At 34.6% G+C, this 17,640-nt stretch overlaps 2 protein-coding genes across 5 annotated transcripts; one reads left to right on the forward strand and one right to left on the reverse strand.

Annotated features, from left to right (window-relative positions):
• Positions 1 to 5,829: 5,829 nt before the first annotated feature.
• Positions 5,830 to 10,049, forward strand: LOC7470202 (nucleobase-ascorbate transporter 2). The gene is made up of 13 exons (XM_002305701.4): positions 5,830 to 6,295; positions 6,380 to 6,477; positions 6,672 to 6,848; positions 7,323 to 7,423; positions 7,499 to 7,574; positions 7,691 to 7,750; positions 7,986 to 8,170; positions 8,480 to 8,576; positions 8,659 to 8,804; positions 8,880 to 8,971; positions 9,053 to 9,130; positions 9,224 to 9,384; positions 9,572 to 10,049. Exons 1-13 carry the CDS (start codon positions 6,202 to 6,204, stop codon positions 9,782 to 9,784), a joined length of 1,578 nt encoding a protein of 525 aa, XP_002305737.1. The 5' UTR covers positions 5,830 to 6,201; the 3' UTR covers positions 9,785 to 10,049.
• Positions 10,050 to 10,180: 131 nt separating this feature from the next.
• On the reverse strand, positions 10,181 to 17,136 carry LOC7476331 (O-fucosyltransferase 8). Of its 4 annotated transcripts, XM_002305027.4 has the most exons (11): positions 16,421 to 17,129; positions 15,662 to 15,751; positions 15,473 to 15,569; positions 15,270 to 15,340; positions 13,411 to 13,499; positions 12,974 to 13,094; positions 12,739 to 12,882; positions 11,671 to 12,005; positions 11,339 to 11,579; positions 10,904 to 11,223; positions 10,181 to 10,585 (listed from the first exon to the last, which is right to left on the reverse strand). In XM_002305027.4, the coding sequence occupies exons 1-10, from the start codon at positions 16,742 to 16,744 to the stop codon at positions 10,915 to 10,917; spliced, it is 1,821 nt and encodes a 606-aa protein (XP_002305063.3). In that variant the 5' UTR covers positions 16,745 to 17,129; the 3' UTR covers positions 10,181 to 10,585; positions 10,904 to 10,914. The 4 variants fall into 4 exon arrangements, with proteins under 4 accessions (XP_002305063.3, XP_052307856.1, XP_024455173.1 ...); XM_052451896.1 differs by having other exon boundaries at positions 10,181 to 11,223; positions 16,421 to 17,125; XM_024599405.2 differs by having other exon boundaries at positions 10,181 to 11,223; positions 15,473 to 15,565; positions 16,421 to 16,435.
• Positions 17,137 to 17,640: the final 504 nt, after the last annotated feature.

Genomic DNA, 17,640 nt, shown 5'->3' on the forward strand with positions numbered 1-17,640 from the left:
TGCTGTCCAGCTTCCCCTCTATTCAGGGCAGAGTGGCCGGTAGGCACCTTGACCCTATAGTCTAATGAAAGCCAGCACTGGTCACTAGAAAGTGATCCTTTAGGATTGATTACTACGAACGCGCGCGCACTCAGAACCACACTTTCTATGTACATTCCAAGGTTTTTCCCAGCCGAAAGGAATTCCGAAGCAGCCATGGCGTGACCTCATTTACATGGCTCTCTTTCGGATGCCATTTGCACTCTCATATTCCTTTGTAGCATAGCACTCTTTTCTTCCCCATTTCGTTTTCCCTTGCCGATCACCATAGCCAACAACAGAGGCCCGTGGCCACTCGACACAATTATTCTCCCCTCCACTCGTGTCTCGGACACATCGAAGATTATTGTATTTCATCATCGCATTATTGCATAAATCTAGTTCGACTGTGATAATCTGTCTTTGCATTGTTAGTTTGAGATTCCCAGTCAACATTACTTGGCTAAAGTAGTGATAGAGACCCCCCCCCATGCTATGTGTGAAAGTGAAGCATATCTCAATTACATGGGATCTTGATGCTTTATGCAAAAAGAACTTTAAGCATGGATAACATTGTCAGTGAATATACCATCTCGCTGTTTAGTTGCTTACATAGTGTATTAAACATATTTGTTATCAATAAAGTTTTTTTTATATTTTATATTTATTTATATCCGATTAGTAAATTTAATCTTTAATTAATGAGGGTAGCGTAAAGATAAAGTTCATGAGACAAAAATACTTCGCAAAAAAAATTATAAAATTGTTATAATTATGAAATTCTTATTGTATCAAAATATTGTTTTTAGATGTTCTTGATCAATATTTTATTAAGACTCGATATTAATCAGAGCTATTGATACCGATATATATTATGTTTTTTCTTTTATGAAAGGAAATTGTTGTTTTTATAAACTTAGGTATGTGAGATATCTAGAATAATATGTAGGTGCTTGTCAAATGATATGTACACTAAACTGGCCCACAAGAGAATTCTATATAGAGAGATCACATATATCTATGGAAAGACTCATGTGATAATTGTGTAAATAATCTTTAAACTTGAAATCATTAGTTATATTATATAGAGAGTATTATGTTTTGATCATGATCACATGTTATCCTAATCAAGGGTAACATTCCACATGTTCTCAAATTCTCAAATAATATTGATTGTGAAATCCTTGAGTTAGGTGGAATGAAATTTGAAAAAAATTTACATCTTATTCACATAATTAATGACCATAGTGTTGAGAACTAAAATGATTTAACAAAGCAGGTATACTTCATGCTATAATGTTTAAATCGAAACATTCTCGATGGAAAGATAATAATTATACTGAGATACTAGTTACTAAAAGGTTAAGTTAAATTACTTATGACTTTCTTAATATTTGGGGATCATAACTGGTTGTTAGACATCGTATATTTGATCTTCAAATATAAATCAATCAATTATTGAATTGATAATAAATCAAATTATTTAATTTATTTAATCTTATTTTATTTAGGATTATAATTTATGTTTGGGTCAATTTATTAGGAAACCTAATGGGTCACACATATAAGAACCATTGATTAGAAATCAAAATGGGACGATTAATCAAGTGTGACTTAATTGAAAATAAATTTTAGAAATTAAGAATTATAATGTAATTAATACAAATGATTACAATTCAAGACCTAAAAACAACAAGTAAGGACTTTATTTAATATATTTATAAGATTAACCTAAAATAATATATGTGATATTATTTAAGAGGCAAATTAATATTTTTTTATTTATAGAATTTTTAGATTTTTCTATAAATAGATGTTACGCCTCTTATTTTCTAAGGTAATAAAAGTACAAGATAAAAACACTTAAAACACAAAAAAAAAAGAGTTAAATATTAGACGGCTTATGGTTTGTAGCAACCCAGTTTTGAAGCAAATATTCAAAGTCGAAAAGAACATATAATCTTTAGGTTATCTTAACATAAATCCTAAACAACTTTAAATTTATCTAATGGACTCCCGACAAATTTAAATTTTTTTTTTTCACTGTATACATATAATCTTTAGGCTCACACTTTTATGTTTTTGAGTATTCCTTTTGTAATCAAATGCTCATTGGTTTTCTCACATTTCCAGGAAATTCTTACTACTCCTTAAACACGCCTTTCCTAGTCTAGAGTTGCGTGTATCAGAAAAATAACACGGAATACGAATGACCGTTGCATTATAGATTATATAATTATATATATATAGACATTAAATAATAATATATTTTCTGGTTACATGTTTTTATCATCATCATCAATACACAACTCATAAAATTCAGAGAATCTAGTAGTTTATTTAGTGATCAATTGATTCTAAATCTTTTTTCTAGAGTTATCCAAAACAAAACTAATAGATAAAAGCACATCGACTATCTTACCTTTTACATGTACGTGAATTAAAGATTATATAAGTAATCTTGAACTCCTAAGGTAAGCAATCCAATCATCCTTTTCACAATGTTCTTCTTCTTAAAAAAACAAAAAAAAAACTGTAGGTAGTTGGTAACACGAAATTTTCGTAATTGGCGGTCCATTCCCATTCAAATTCGAAACATATTTGTAAATAGTACAAGTTTTATTTGACTAATGATGGCCACGTAAGATGCGGGGCAATTAAGGATTTGTCAGTGTAAAAACAAAAAACCACATTGCAGAGATGAGAATTGCGACCAAACAAATTATAATAATACTAATCTAACATTACTTGCATTGTCCGACGTGAAACATGGAGCTCAAACTGTCAAAAACGTACACAAAGTCTGCAAACTACCTGCTGAAGTGATTAATTGAAATGTATATTTTATTTGTTTTTATGTTTTAATTTTTTAAAAGAAAACTTCATATTTTTTTATTTTTTCTTTGTTTAAATTAATATTTTTATATATTTTTAAATTATTTTGATTTACTGATACTAAAAATAAATTTTAAAAAAATAAAAAAATATTATTTTAATATATTTCTAAATAACAACCACAACTGTTCTTTTAATCATTGTTATAAAAAACAAAAAAAGCTTAAATGAGAGAATTTATACTCTTATGCATAGTTTTGAAACCCGGTTCGGCTCGACGGGTCGACCTGGGACCCGGCCGACTTGAGGCTGAAACCGGGTTGAAGAAAAAATAGAAAAAATCATGACTCGGTGTGACCCGGCAGATCCAGTGACCTGGCAAAACCCGGTCAAAACCCGGTTGCAACCCGTTGACTTATGTTTTTTTTGTTTTTTTTACTAGAACGACGCCGTTTTGAATTTTTTAAAAATAGAGATTGATCCGGTCAAAACTCGGAATCCGGGTCTTGGACCGGGCCGGGTTTAAAAACTATGCTCTTGTGAATATATTTTCCTTGAATTTATTAAACCTGGACTAATGAATTAATATAAAAAAAACCTATGATTTTGAACCTAAATCAATTTGAGTTTTAAGTTAAATTTTTTTAAAAAAATTAATTAAAATAAAATTTAGTTTGAGTGATATGTTTGTTTGACTTAAGTCAGTCAAAACTTACCTAGGTTAATATCGGATAAGTAATTTTTTTAAAAGTTAGTTAAAGAGCAGCGGGTTACGACAAATATGGATTTTGTTTTCTTCCATTGCATTTTCTTTGACAGTTGGCTCACGTCAGGTCAGGTCAGGCAGTGGAAAAGATAGATTTTTATTAGGTGATTATTTTTTAAAATATTAAAATTTATAGTATATTAAAAATATATAAAATTAAAAAAAATTGAAAATTAAAAATTTTCGAAAACATTTTTTTATAAGCAAAGACAAACATATTATATCATGCTGAAGCGAAATGGCAGAGAGCAGTGAAAAAGTGAAAATGAAGCCATAAAGGTGAGCTCTGATATCTAAGCTATTTGTTTGTCTTTGCATGGAAATAGAGACGTTAGAGATTCGTACACTGTTTCTGTTCCTTCGCACGTTGGGTCCTCCTGCTCAGCCCCTATTTATTATTATTATTATTATTATTATTATTATAAACTGCTACTTTTAACTGTTTCCTGTGAAAAAATTCCCCACAAAAAAACAAATCATGAGAAAAAATAAATAATGATTTTCTCATATTTTATCTCATGGGTAAAATTGGACAGAAATAGTATCATTTAGTTGCCACTGTTTGATATTTTTCTTGCTATTACAACTCCATCCCTATAGTTTAGAAAAATGGATTATTTAGTCCTTGTGGCTTCAAAATTGCATATTCGATTTTTATATTATTAAATTCTTTAATATATCTTAAGTTCATTAATAAATCTTATTCTATTGATTTTTTTAATAAATAGAAAAGGAAAAAGAAATGAAACTGATTAAAACTAATACATCAAAATATTTTTTACTTGAAAATATAATAAAATTATATTTTTTTTATTTCTAAACTATTACATCAAAACAATATAAAAATAAAAAAATAATTTAAAAAAATATATATAAAAAAAAGGGTAAAACCTCACAAACATACCGACTCTACAAAATATGCTGCAACTTTTGAGGTGTAAGAGCTAGAATTTCGGCGCTGCAATTGGGAAAAGAAGAGAAAATGACATTACTAGGAATTTCCCCAAACTTGGTTATTTAATTTTGTAATATTTTCAGACAAAAAACACACAAATAAGAACCCAGCAACCGTCAAACATGTGGTCGTCAAAGCATCTGTTTTCTATTGACATTTGCTGAAATTACTGCTGCTGTTGTTCGTATCTGTAGAATAATTAGTTTATTTCTGTTTCTTGAAATACATTTTATTTTCCCCAATAAAACAATATCTAATCAATGCCCAGAAAACAATTAGAGGGGCTATAAAGAAGGAAGAAAGCATGCAATAATTCTTTTATTTTCTTGAGTTCGTGACTCCCAATTCTTTTATGAAAAAGCTGTCTTTTATATTCCATTGTAAATATAGCTATAAAGCCATGCATACACATGCAGTCCCTAATCTTTGCAGTAAAGATGAGATGGACAATGGCCATGCCTCCTTTTTTTTTTTCTTCATAAAACCATGTTAATATTTAATTAATCATATGCAAAACAAAAAGTAAAGAAAAATGAAAAAAAAGCTTGGCTTTTCTACTTCAATACTTGATAATCTCTATCTTAACATTAACTATTTACATTGAGGATTATTATTAATAATTAACAGTTTCAAACTAATACCAATCAAGTGTTGGTCTAGTGATTAAGACACTGCTATATCCCTGCAAAGATGAGAATATAAATTTGATTACTAAAAAATACACTTATTGAAAAGTACAACCACAAACTACGAACATAACTAGTTTTATTTTTTAAAAAGATATAAAAATATCCGGGTAAGGAAAAAAAAACAATTCACGCTGACACATTTAAAGTAAAAGTTGGATGGTATTTCATATTATCAGAACATCCTATAATTTAATCGTTTCTATACCTTACTTTTCGTGTTTTGAAAAATTACTATTTATTATATGCATAATAAAGTTAAAAAACAGAAAGAAAAAAAGAAGAAAAAAAGAGTAGAAACATTCTGAGTTACAGTTACACGTGGGCAGAGGAGGCTGCGTGCTTCTATTTATGTCTTCATTCATGGTAATAAATAAATGTGCAGACACAACAACTACTCAGTTGAATAAATTTATCATGGAGGAGGAAGAGGGAGGCAGTCAGGCAACGGTAATATTCAGTTTGAGAGAGTTACTTAAAGGGCAGTTTAGGGAATGTCGAAGAAGTTAACGTTAACTATTGGTTTTGCCAAAAAAAAGAAAAAGAAAAGGCACATAAATATAGATAGGCATAAACCCTGTAGAGAGAAAGAAAGGCAAGTTGAGTGCGCGGCAAGTGCCAGTTCTCTCTCTCAATTTGTACTCTCTCTCTATTTCTTTCTTTCTTTCTTGCTTGCCTTTCCATCTCTTTCTCTTTAACCCTTTTTTGCTTTTGTCTTTCGTTCTTTCTTTTTCATTCTCATCCAGTGAATCAAACTGCATTCCTTTGTTTCCCTGTGCTTTAACTGGCTAGGACTCTCTTGAGATCATCAGTACTTGAGGGTGTCCCTTTCTTTCTCCCCTAGCTTATCTATCGATTTTTTGATTCATTTAGTGGATACCCTTTTTGAGTTTTGAGCTTAAGAAGTAAAAACAAGGGTGGTTTTGAGGGGATTATAAACAATGGCAGCTGATCCAAAACCAGAAGAGATAAGTCACCCTCCAATGGACCAACTTCAAGGCTTAGAGTACTGTATCGATTCTAACCCATCTTGGGGTATGTTTTGTTTTTTTTGTGAATATCAAGTCTTTTTAGCTTGTTTTAGTCTCCTCTTTTCTAACTTGGTGTTTGTGGAAGCAGGAGAGTCTATAGCTTTGGGTTTTCAGCATTATATCTTGGCTTTAGGAACTGCTGTTATGATCCCTTCATTTCTTGTTCCTTTGATGGGTGGAAATCATGTGAGTCGATTTTTACTATCTCCTTCTTCCGATTTCTATGTATCCATTGCTTTAAAAATTCGTACATTGGGCATATGACCTGAAAGAACCTACCATTTGTTTTTAACTTCAAGTAGATCAATTAGACCTGTGAAAGAGGATCTTTATTTATCTATTTATTTGTTTTCGTTTTGGGCTAATACGGTGTGTTTCAGGGTGATAAAGTGAGGGTGGTGCAGACTCTGCTTTTTGTTGAAGGGATCAACACACTTCTACAAACACTGTTTGGGACGCGTTTACCGACCGTAATTGGAGGGTCTTATGCATTCATGGTCCCCATTGTGTCAATAATACATGACCCATCTTTGACAAAAATTCCTGATGACCATTTGGTTAGTCTCGTTTTTCTTTTCTTCTTTTACAGTTCTGAATATAGTAGAAAATCTTTCACTTTACAGTTAAGTCCATCGTGAGAACCCAGAAGGATCAAGAGGTCCCTTTCGTCAACTTTGTTGTGACCCACCCACTCATTTAATTGGCTTCACTATTTACAAGGCTGTGCTGTATCTAAATTCTCCGAATCCAAGTCAAATCAAATAAAACCGGTGACTTCAATTCTGTATCCAAAATGTAAAAATAAAAATAATAATAAGTGATATAAATGCAAATGTGATAGTACTAGTAATTATAGAGCGAATGAATGGAATCCATGAAGTGTTTGTGTGTGTTTACAATAGTTTGGAGGGGCAAAAATTGTACAAAGTGTTGGATTGACTATTGAGTTATTCCAAATACTCCTTGTTTTGATGATTTGTCATGTTATAATCAGATCAAAAACTAATGGAAGTGTATTTTGTATTTGTCAGAGATTTCTTAGCACAATGAGAGCAGTCCAAGGTGCTCTGATAGTGTCATCAAGTATACAGATAATTCTAGGATACAGTCAACTATGGGCCATTTGTTCCAGGTACTACTACTGATCATGAAAACAAATTTTAGCATTACTTTTGTTGCTGATTTATTGATCTTATTTTCCTTTCAGGTTCTTCAGTCCAATTGGAATGGTTCCAGTCATTGCATTAGTAGGTTTTGGTCTGTTTGATAGAGGCTTCCCTGTGGTACAGTGACAATTTCACTGGCATTTTTTTTTCTTTTTGCAGGATTTTCTTGCCATCGTTCTACATCTTAGTTGTTCTGACTGTTGTTGCTTCTTTTTTTGGTGAATCCGTTTCAGACTGGACGGTGTGTAGAAATTGGCATCCCCATGCTTATCCTGTTTATAACCTGCTCCCAGGTGTTACACCTAATCCTAGTGTCAATACTTTTGTTAGAGTTTGAACTTTTTAGCTTCACAGAACAATACACATCAAAACTTAGTCACTCTTGGTTCTGTATATGCAATATTAAGGATTAAAGAGACTAAAATTTTAGTACCTTTTCCATTTTTCCAGGAACTAGTTCAATGATTTGGAACAAAAAGGGTGTCTTTCTAATTTTTATTTGGTTTTATTTTGCTGTGCACGGTGCAGTACTTGAAAGGTTTCCAGACAAAACAACTGCCAATACTGGAGCGGTTTGCTCTCCTTATATCAATCACAGTGATATGGGCATATGCACACCTCCTGACAGCCAGTGGTGCATACAAACATCGTCCAGAAATCACCCAAATTAACTGTCGAACTGATAAAGCCTACCTCATTTCTTCTGCTCCATGGTTGGTAACTCGCTCTTTTCTGTGTTTGGATTATAAATATTTTCACATTTCTTATTTGCACCGGAGGATATATAATAAGTTTCTTAATGTCTGGAACCCCTATTGCCTGAGTTAGATATGTGCATGTATAGGAAAAAACATATGCGAGTGCATGCCGATTTCAAAATGTGATTCAAAACAATTTGATATGAGAACAACTATTCAAAGACTTAGAAAATTTCTTGACATTATTAATCTGATTACTGTGATTCTGATTATTGTTACAACCTGTTTTTGATACTTAAGGTTTTTTCTTTTTTTCAAATTCAGGATAAAGATCCCATATCCTCTTCAATGGGGTGCTCCCACCTTTGATGCCGGTCATTGTTTCGGAATGATGGCTGCTGTTTTTGTCTCATTGATTGAGGTAATGGTACAAACGAGTTATTTTTGGAGCTTTATCTTACTCTGTTAGTTAGTGAAAGCAAGACTAATGACTTCTTTGACAGTCAACTGGAGCATACAAAGCTGCGTCACGTCTAGCAAGTGCCACCCCACCTCCAGCTCACGTTCTTAGCCGTGGTATTGGCTGGCAGGGCATTGGGATCCTATTGGACGGACTATTTGGAACATTGACTGGCTCGACAGTGTCTGTGTAAGTAGCATAGGTTCATCTCTCTTGAAGTTCTCATTTCTATGCAACGGGACTAATATTTAAGAAAAACAACAGAGAAAACATCGGGTTGCTTGGAAGCACTCGTGTCGGAAGCCGCAGGGTTATTCAAATCTCAGCTGGTTTTATGATATTCTTCTCTATTTTAGGTGAGAGATACAGCCAAGTATATGCTTATTATTTATAAAAAAATAACTCGTCTGTATAATTGATCTTCCACCTTCTGGCAGGAAAATTTGGAGCTTTATTTGCATCAATACCCTTCCCTATTTTTGGTGCTGTCTATTGCGTGTTGTTTGGTCTAGTTGGTGAGTAATGGATTGCTTCTCTTTTGAGATCGTCATGATTCTACCAAGTTCTTATCACTTGTAACTGATATTTGCAACATTTTTGTCTTGCAGCTTCCGTGGGGTTGTCATTTTTGCAATTCACAAACATGAACTCAATGAGAAACCTTTTCATTACTGGCGTTGCCTTCTTTCTTGGTTTGTCCGTCCCTGAGTACTTTAGAGAATACACTTCCAAGGCCTATCATGGTCCTGCTCATACCAGAGCTGGATGGGTAAATTTCTACCATCCACTATGAAAACAGCTCACATCAGATCTAGTAATATGGAATGTGTACTCCTCATGACAAGTTAAAGCTGATGATTCTGCGTTCTTATAGTGCGCAGTGCACTATTGTCTCATTGCTGCTTTCCTTTACAATTGCGCAGGGCAATTGATTATTTTGTTTTTTTGATGTGCAGTTCAACGATTTCCTCAACACTATCTTCTTCTCATCCCCAACTGTTGCATTGATAGTCGCTGTTTTCTTAGACAACACACTTGACTACAAGGACAGTGCTAGGGATAGAGGAATGCCATGGTGGGTCAAGTTTCGGACATTCAAAGGAGACAGCAGGAATGAAGAGTTCTACACCCTTCCTTTCAACCTTAATCGTTTCTTCCCTCCATCTTGAACTAACTTCAATTCCAACGAAAGATGATAGAGGAAAAACATCATTTCCAGATCAGGAATATATGTGGGGACCGGGTATTACAACTATAGTTAAGAAGAGTGAAACAAAAGATCCATGTGTTTTGCTTGCAGAGAATGACTCCTTCCTGCTTTCTCCTCTCTCATTTTCATTGATTTTGTTATGTATATGACTTGGGTTGGTCAGGTTTATTACAACAAAACTAATTTATCACCAAATTAACGGTGTGATTTTTGGAGAAATTAAATATTCGACTCTCTGAAGAACTCTCTTTTTATCTCTGAAGAATTCCAGTTCAATTGCCACTCCAATATTCTGCCCCAGAAGTTGTTAGTAAAAAAAAATCTCTTCCTGGTGCGTTTAAATGGAGAAGGAACATTTACCATGCTGCTCTCAATATCGTAGAGACTAGCACAAGTCAAATTAGGAAATGATCAAGAAATGTAAAACAAAGTCGACAGTCCAAGGGCACAATGTTCTCACATCTCACAACTAGACTTTTCACTCTGATGGATTTCTTTTCTAAGATTCAACCAAATTTTGTTTTGAAAGGATTCCTCCGATGCCTTCTCTTATCAGTTGCCAGAAAACCTGCATTCATGAACAGTAAAGAGTGTTCAAATTTGTAACCTCTTTGCCTTGAATGTTTTTCCTCAAAAGTATTGGGCTCGTGAGGACCAGGGGAGGGAGGGAGGGGGGAGCTGCTGTTGCCATTTCTGCTCTCTCAGAAAAGACATTGAAACCTTCCAGTTCATGTAGCAAAAGGAGAGAGAAGAGAGCAACCTATCATAATATTAATATCAGGAATGCATTTAGTGGGAAGATATTATTGAATCGAACAGGTGTCTTATATATACAAATGGAAAGAATTAAAGGAATTAGAACAAAAGGGAAGAAAATTTACAAATACAACCGACTGTTATATAAACAATTAAACAAACGGATAGATGATGCATCAGGCTATCAGCATTGCCATTTGCATTCCTGATGGCATGATCATCAAATGAGGAGCAAAGCCATGATTGTGATGCCTGCAGGGATGTCATTCTAGGCCGATGCAAATCAATTTCAAAACAATAGAAGGTAGAAAAAAGTGTGCACCTGAGAACATGCTAGTATGTTTTACACATGCATTCTGGGCACCTTGGTTGTCTGTAAATGCTTCGACCAAAACCCCGTATGCGAACACTCTGACCATCCTTAATCATCTTTCTTACTCTATCTTCAAAACTATTCCAACCTATGGTGCCATTCTCTGACAAAATTGCTGCTAGCCTCTTCTTGTTAGGCCGCAGGGTAGGAGCATGACCACCGCCATAGTAAGTGCGGAATCCAGACACCAGAGATGAGAGTTGGCTTCCAGAATCAGTCATGGCAAAGACATCTGCAGTTGCACAGGCGATAAAATCCAATGCTGCTAGCTGCAATCAAAGCAGTTCTCTACAATGTCAATGAAAAAGTAGTTCCGAAACACTGCTCATGCTGGAATTTGCCAACTATTTTCAAGTTGAACACGCCCAAAGAATGGTTGATTACCTGCGAAGAGAAATTCCTAAAAGGTGCAAGCTCACTGGGTGTCAGGAGAGTTTCCTTTGTGACTAAGTTAGGATAGAGGTTAGTGAATGAATGCATCCTAAATTTTCCCCCATATATATGAGAACTAGCAAGATAAATGTAAGTTCCATGTTTGACTCCAAGACCAGCAAGCATAAGTGCAGCTTCTTCGGGTGTTAATGGGCATCTCCCCAAGTTTCTCAACACCGATGAAGAGATAGGCCTGCAAACATCAGTGATATGAAAGAGAGAGATTCCATATTTAGATCATCTCTTAGAGTGCATATAAATTATAAAGTTGAAGCAATTCATACATGGAGTGTTTCAAGCGCTCCATAAGCATAGGGAAATGGCTTTCTCTGTAGGCTTGGAGTTCCCTTCTCTCCTTTTGCCCTCCTCCAAAATCACACAAGGAGTAGGCAATCATATCCACTTCAAACCTCAGGTGTAAAGCAAGATATTTAGATGAGCCTCTTGCTGAATCATGTTTATTTGAGGGATTGCCAGTCAGAAACTCTCCGAAAAGTTGTCTGTCCAATGTAGTCTGTGCAGCGTCATTCTTCCTTATCCTTCTGATCAACAATGAACCAGCTTCTTGGATTTTTGGCACGAACTTCAATGCATGGAAGTTACATTTGCACCTTAATTTCTGGAGAATATTTCATATCACAAAGGCACTAATAAAACTATAAATGATGCTTCTTTCATATAAATGCAATTATAAAACTATAAATGATGTGGCTTTCAAATAAACTAAGCTATGATTGCTTTCACAAAAATTGAATAAATGAATGCTCTCATAGAAAGTTAGTTAAGATACTGATAACTGTCTGTCGTGTTCTGAGTGATTGCAGAATTTGTCTGTAACTCCAGATATCATTCTCATTCATGATGTTTTGTACCATAAAATGCCTCAGGCTTCCTTCAGCTGTTAATGTAATCTATTTTCGATGGTTATGGATAGGTGATAACTATGCAACATACTTCAGAAGAAAAGACCAGCTATATCCAACGATTATTTTTCTTTTTCATATTTTTGCTAATGGCAAAAGGACAGAGGATTTCGATTCACTACGAAGTGCCATGCTTTGTTTGGACCTTTTTTTGTTAATTCAGTATTAGTTGGATACTTCATAAAGAAATCACTGTTTATATTACGTAGTTATTTTCTGGTTTTGGGGTGCGAAGGGATAGTTGCTTCAGTCAAGTTCAATTGTCACACTTCGGAGAAACCCTTGCCTAGAAGGGGAAAAGGTATCTTGGAACACTTATACTAACATCAAAGACATTGCGAAGAGATTCTTGTTAACGTTGAGCTTCTCCGCGTTTAATATCTGTCCTGTAACTATGTAATATTTGAACCTCCAAGTAATGTCCTTTACCTGAAGTTTCGAAGGCAACGGATCAAATCCAAGCCGATTACCGAATCCAAGAAAGTGAACAACTCCATTTTGCAGCAGGAGAGGAAGAGTTTTTGTAAGGTAATCGATGGGCGTTGCCTCCTTCACAATGTCCGCATCAGTAATCTAACAAAAGCAAGATGAAAGGAGATAACGTAATGCTGTGAAATAGCACTGCCTTTATATTAAGCACGTAGAAACCAAGAAGATCACACACTAGGCTACCGATTGCGTCAATATCTAATGACTTCAAATGAGAAGGAAGCTCCTTTACGATATTCACTTCATCCTTCATGATATTCATAAAATACTCCTCTTGATAGATATCACCGAATTGGCTGCATTTCCATAAAATGAAAGAGGTGAGTTTTCTGTAGAGTAATACTGAATTTCCATGATCATCTCATGAAGAAGATAGTGCTATAGATTTATTTAAATACCATTGAACAACAGCTTCACTCCCCCCTTTAAAAATAATATAAGCCAGCATTTTATGAAAGAAAAGGCAGTTCATGAAGAAAACAGCAAACACAGAATAGACTAAAAATCACTTTGCAACCAGGTTATATGAGCAATGACCAAATTCAGATATGACATGGAAAGCAGGGCAGTAATATAGATTAGAGGAAGCAATTTGTATATATAATATCAGACCTTGGATCCTTCCATACATTGCTGTAAAGAAATCTGGGAAGAACTAGGGTTGCGTTAAGTAAAGATGCCAAGGCAATGGCATTGCATATCTGCCATGAGCAACAATTGTGTCACTGAAATATATAATGGCAATTCTGATAGCAAGGAAAGACATAGAAAGATGCATGAAGCACTCACCAGCAAGATAACAACTATATTAAGCTGAGATTATCAAATTTCAAATATAAAAAATTCCTTCAGGAAAACCTCAATGCTGCTACATCTTGTAATCAATTTGGTAAAAAGCCTATATGGATTATCCAGGCTTCATAAATTTGATTTAGAAGGGAAAAACAAAAGCTATGGTAAGAAATGCCTCAGATTTAAAACATCTTAATAAATTGATCATTCCGGACTATTTGTTGAGGTATTTCCTCTTCAATGATGACTCCAACAATTGTTATAATTCATCAGTCCCACATTGTACTTTATCAAACTATAGTCACACACAAAGATAGGTTTCACATAATTTCAAAGTCATTCTTCCAGTTCTTCCATGAACACATTCCAACCTTTAGCTATCTACTAACTCCACTCTTCTGCCAATGAGCTAGAGCTCAATTGGCATTAGCGTCCCCTCTTCTCAATTTCGAACATCCCCTTTGTAGAGAGAGGAGGAAAAAAAAAAAAAAACGAGTCCACTCTTCTAATATGTGCAAGGCCAAGAGAAAAAATTTAAATTCCATGGAGGAACTTATAACTCCATTTCCGAGTACTGAAATCCAAGACCTATCCACGCTGTTGCAATTCAAAAGACCTTTATCTGTTTAAAAAATGGAGACATAAAAAAGCCAAGCTATTTTTGTATTATCTGTTTTCTGGAACTTCCAAATTTATTTTTCATGCTTGAGTAGATTCCTTTTATTTTATCCCCAAAAATCATATCATTGAACCAAACTTCATGTGGATGCAGACCGAATGTGAGCTATCCGTTGGATATACTAACCTAACTTCATGTGGAGATGCAACTAATGTGAGCTAGCCACCTGAAGATGAGATTTCCTATTCAATGAGCTATGATTTCATTAGAAATTGCCGAAAGAAAAGGTTGCAACTAAGTACATGGAATATGCAAGAGACTGTATCTTCAACTTTGGCTCATATACAAGACATCTGCTTACTTTTTAACTTTCACTTTACTTCCCCATGTTCTCATTGATCCTAAGACCATACCTACAGAGATGTAAGAAAACATGGTATTTATTGTTCCTATTTTTCTACTAGAAATCATTCTCCCCAGTAGGTATGCAAATTGTTCCAGTTGTTTGTGGTAAATTGCCAATTAACTCCATAGCAGTGGCTGAAACATTGCACGTTGTGGTGAGAATCTAACAACTTCAGTAATGCTTGTTTCCCTTGCAAATCTAATCAAACCATTTTAACATATGCCTATTGATCTCTGATTTTTTTTTCTTTGTTTCCCTTTTTCTGTTTCACCATTCTGTCAATCAAAGATGATAATGAATTGTAGAGAGGAAGATCGTGTGATGTTTACATGAAAATACAACCCCGGGATCAGAGAAGCTCTAGCTCAAACCTTTTTATTCATTCTATCATGAACAATCTAAGCAGGGAGCAATTAATAAGCAAATACCAAATGCTAAATGATTATGAATCCTGCCGTAAATAATGTAATCCATGCAGAACTCGACTGTAAGGTAGTATCATCATGAACATAAAACTTGAGTCTGTAAAACAATTGAGATGGATCAACCAACGAAATAAGACAGAGCAACCAATAATATAATTCTATGACACTTCAAAAAGTAAATTATTAAAAACTACATTAACCTATGTGTCTGAAAGGTTTAGACACTTACAGCTACTCTTTGTTGATTGAGACCACCATTTGCACTGACCATTATGTACCCATTGTTTTTGTCAGGTTGCCCTGTCTCAACAAAATAATTTTCTTAATCACGGTACTTCTGGTCATTTAATTTCCCAGATTTTATACTTGCATCACCATTCATTATACACTAAACATTACTTTTACACGCAAAAACAGAAGATGTTAAATTACCTAATTTTTCTGCATCTTTTCTATCTCCACAAGGTTTCCATAAAGATGCCTTCCGTGGTTCCTCCCAAAAATTCGATGTATCTTGCTTAAACTCTTTCTAAAGCAGAGAAGGGGTTTCAGATTCATGATATTACATACCAAAAACTCATCTAACATGAATCTGTTAAATGTAAAATTTTTGAAGCAAACCTCGGCAAGAGCACTGTAAGCCAGGTTTTGGAGCCGACCATGCATCTGGACTGAACGTTCCTCTTCATTAGCATATGCAGTTCTATCCCCCTTTAGATACAATAATTACCAATTAACTAAGTAACTGTCTCAAACACCCAACCTATTAACTTATTGAAATTTGCATATTTTTTGCTAAAAAAGAAGAAGAAATTATTCGGCTGGATCCTCTATGATACATAGAGAACTTGATCTACAAAAAAGAAAAACTAAAAATTCTTAAATTCATAAATCTTTCAGATTTAATGATAGGCTTGCAAATGTTTTCTTCTAAGCAATGTGCGGAATGGGAAAAAGAAAAAAAAAAGGGTTCATGGTCCATTATGTGATGGTAGAAGCCATGGCCCTAGATAGGTGCGCTCGTATAATCATAAAAAATAAAAAAATTCTTTGCATGACTAAATGTAAAAACAAGTCGCATGTTACTGAAGTTCATTTGCAAAATTTGGACTAAAACATTATCCACTAGTCCCAACTTCGCTAGCTGAATAGCAGAATTGGAATGTCAATGCAATGCATAATTGTATGCTGTAGAATGTGAATGATAAGTAAATTGTATAGACCACAGAAAGAGAAGTGAATAGTTAATTCGAAAACGCAGTTGTTGTTGTTGTCATCTACTGCTGTAGATGATGAACACAACTCCTAAGAACAGTTTCCAACACTGTCAAGATGCAAATCCGAAAGTTATGTCAGTGCTATAAACAAGCAGCATCGTACCTTAACACCGCTTGATGTCATTGGGGGTGAACTATTTTGCAGACTTATCGAATCAAAAAGTGACACCGTGAAAGAATCAAGCAAGAAAAGAGACCCCATCAATGCAAACATAAGAGCAATTGACTTAACATGCTTACGGAACCACAAGTGCCTTTTCCCAACATAAACTGCCTTACAAGAACCAAGATTTCCATGCTCGTTTTTCAAATCATGAAGCAATGCAACTTTAGTTTTCCAATTATTATCCCCTCCCGACAATCTCCTCCCAAGGATAGGATCAATACCAGGCAAACATTCTGAACTTCTGGTCTGATAATCTTTCATTTTCACAACATCAGGACGAGGACTTCTAGGGGATCCTTGCTTCCCCAGTATAGCATTACCTCTCTCAAATCTCAATAAAGCTTAATTAAGTAGTCAGACTAATTACAAAATGTCACCACAGTCTCTAATACAACACGACTAAGAAACTCGAGCAACCTATTTTAACATCAATATCAACGTTGAGAATTTAGATTACTTTCAAGACGAAAACTACAAGAAACCCTCACGCCTGCGTCTCTCTCTTCAAACAATGACCCACCAACGCATTCGATCAAATAAAAAAAAAGAGTTCAAGTTCGGTCACACATTGAAACCGTGAATTAGGAAATTTGTGATCGATGAAGCAAGAACATCCAAAAATAAATTAAGAGTGAAGCTAAGGAGTAGGTGATAGTGATTTATAATATATTGTATATATCCATAGATGAGTGAGATATAAGAGTTGAAAACTCAGCAACACTTTCCAAACTGATTACCTTGTAAAGAAAGATTCATATCTGCAACAACTACTTGCCACCTAACCCAACAACAACAGCAACAACAACAGCTAAACATTCTCTCGAGCTTTTGGTCTTCTGTTTTGGTGCAGATACAAAGAAGAAGAAGAGAAGAAGAAGAAGATATGATGATGCTGATGCTGATGAGAAAGAGAGCTTAACAAGAAATGGGTGCAAAATGGAAGTTGTAAGGTTTCGTCAATTTGGCGGTTCCTTTGTTATCCATATAACGAACCTTTCTTTCCTGGTACAGGAAACCGTTAGGGAATTCAATTGAAGAAAGGGCGAACTGATCAGCTTCTTCTTTTTAATTTATTCGGTTTTTTTTTTTTTTCATGCTTAACTGGTAGCAATGATTTATTAAAATATCGTGGTTGAGGTTTTCGACGGGGTGTTGAA

This window comes from Populus trichocarpa, chromosome 4 (genome assembly GCF_000002775.5).
Source record: "Populus trichocarpa isolate Nisqually-1 chromosome 4, P.trichocarpa_v4.1, whole genome shotgun sequence".
Lineage (NCBI taxonomy): Eukaryota > Viridiplantae > Streptophyta > Magnoliopsida > Malpighiales > Salicaceae > Populus > Populus trichocarpa.

What these genes read in the sequence shown, in the direction of transcription:
- LOC7476331 (XM_002305027.4), bottom strand. Translation starts at nt 16,744, where the DNA reads ATGAAAGATTATCAGACCAGAAGTTCAGAATGTTTGCCTGGTATTGAT. An exon ending in AAAAGATGCAGAAAAATTAG is followed by an intron (nt 15,341 to 15,472) that starts GTAATTTAACAT and finishes TTGTTGAGACAG; the next exon opens with GGCAACCTGACAAAAACAAT. An exon ending in GAGCGCTTGAAACACTCCAT is followed by an intron (nt 11,580 to 11,670) that starts GTATGAATTGCT and finishes TGATGTTTGCAG; the next exon opens with GCCTATCTCTTCATCGGTGT.
- LOC7470202 (XM_002305701.4), top strand. Translation starts at nt 6,202, where the DNA reads ATGGCAGCTGATCCAAAACCAGAAGAGATAAGTCACCCTCCAATGGAC. An exon ending in TTTTTGTCTCATTGATTGAG is followed by an intron (nt 8,577 to 8,658) that starts GTAATGGTACAA and finishes CTTCTTTGACAG; the next exon opens with TCAACTGGAGCATACAAAGC. An exon ending in CTCATACCAGAGCTGGATGG is followed by an intron (nt 9,385 to 9,571) that starts GTAAATTTCTAC and finishes TTTGATGTGCAG; the next exon opens with TTCAACGATTTCCTCAACAC.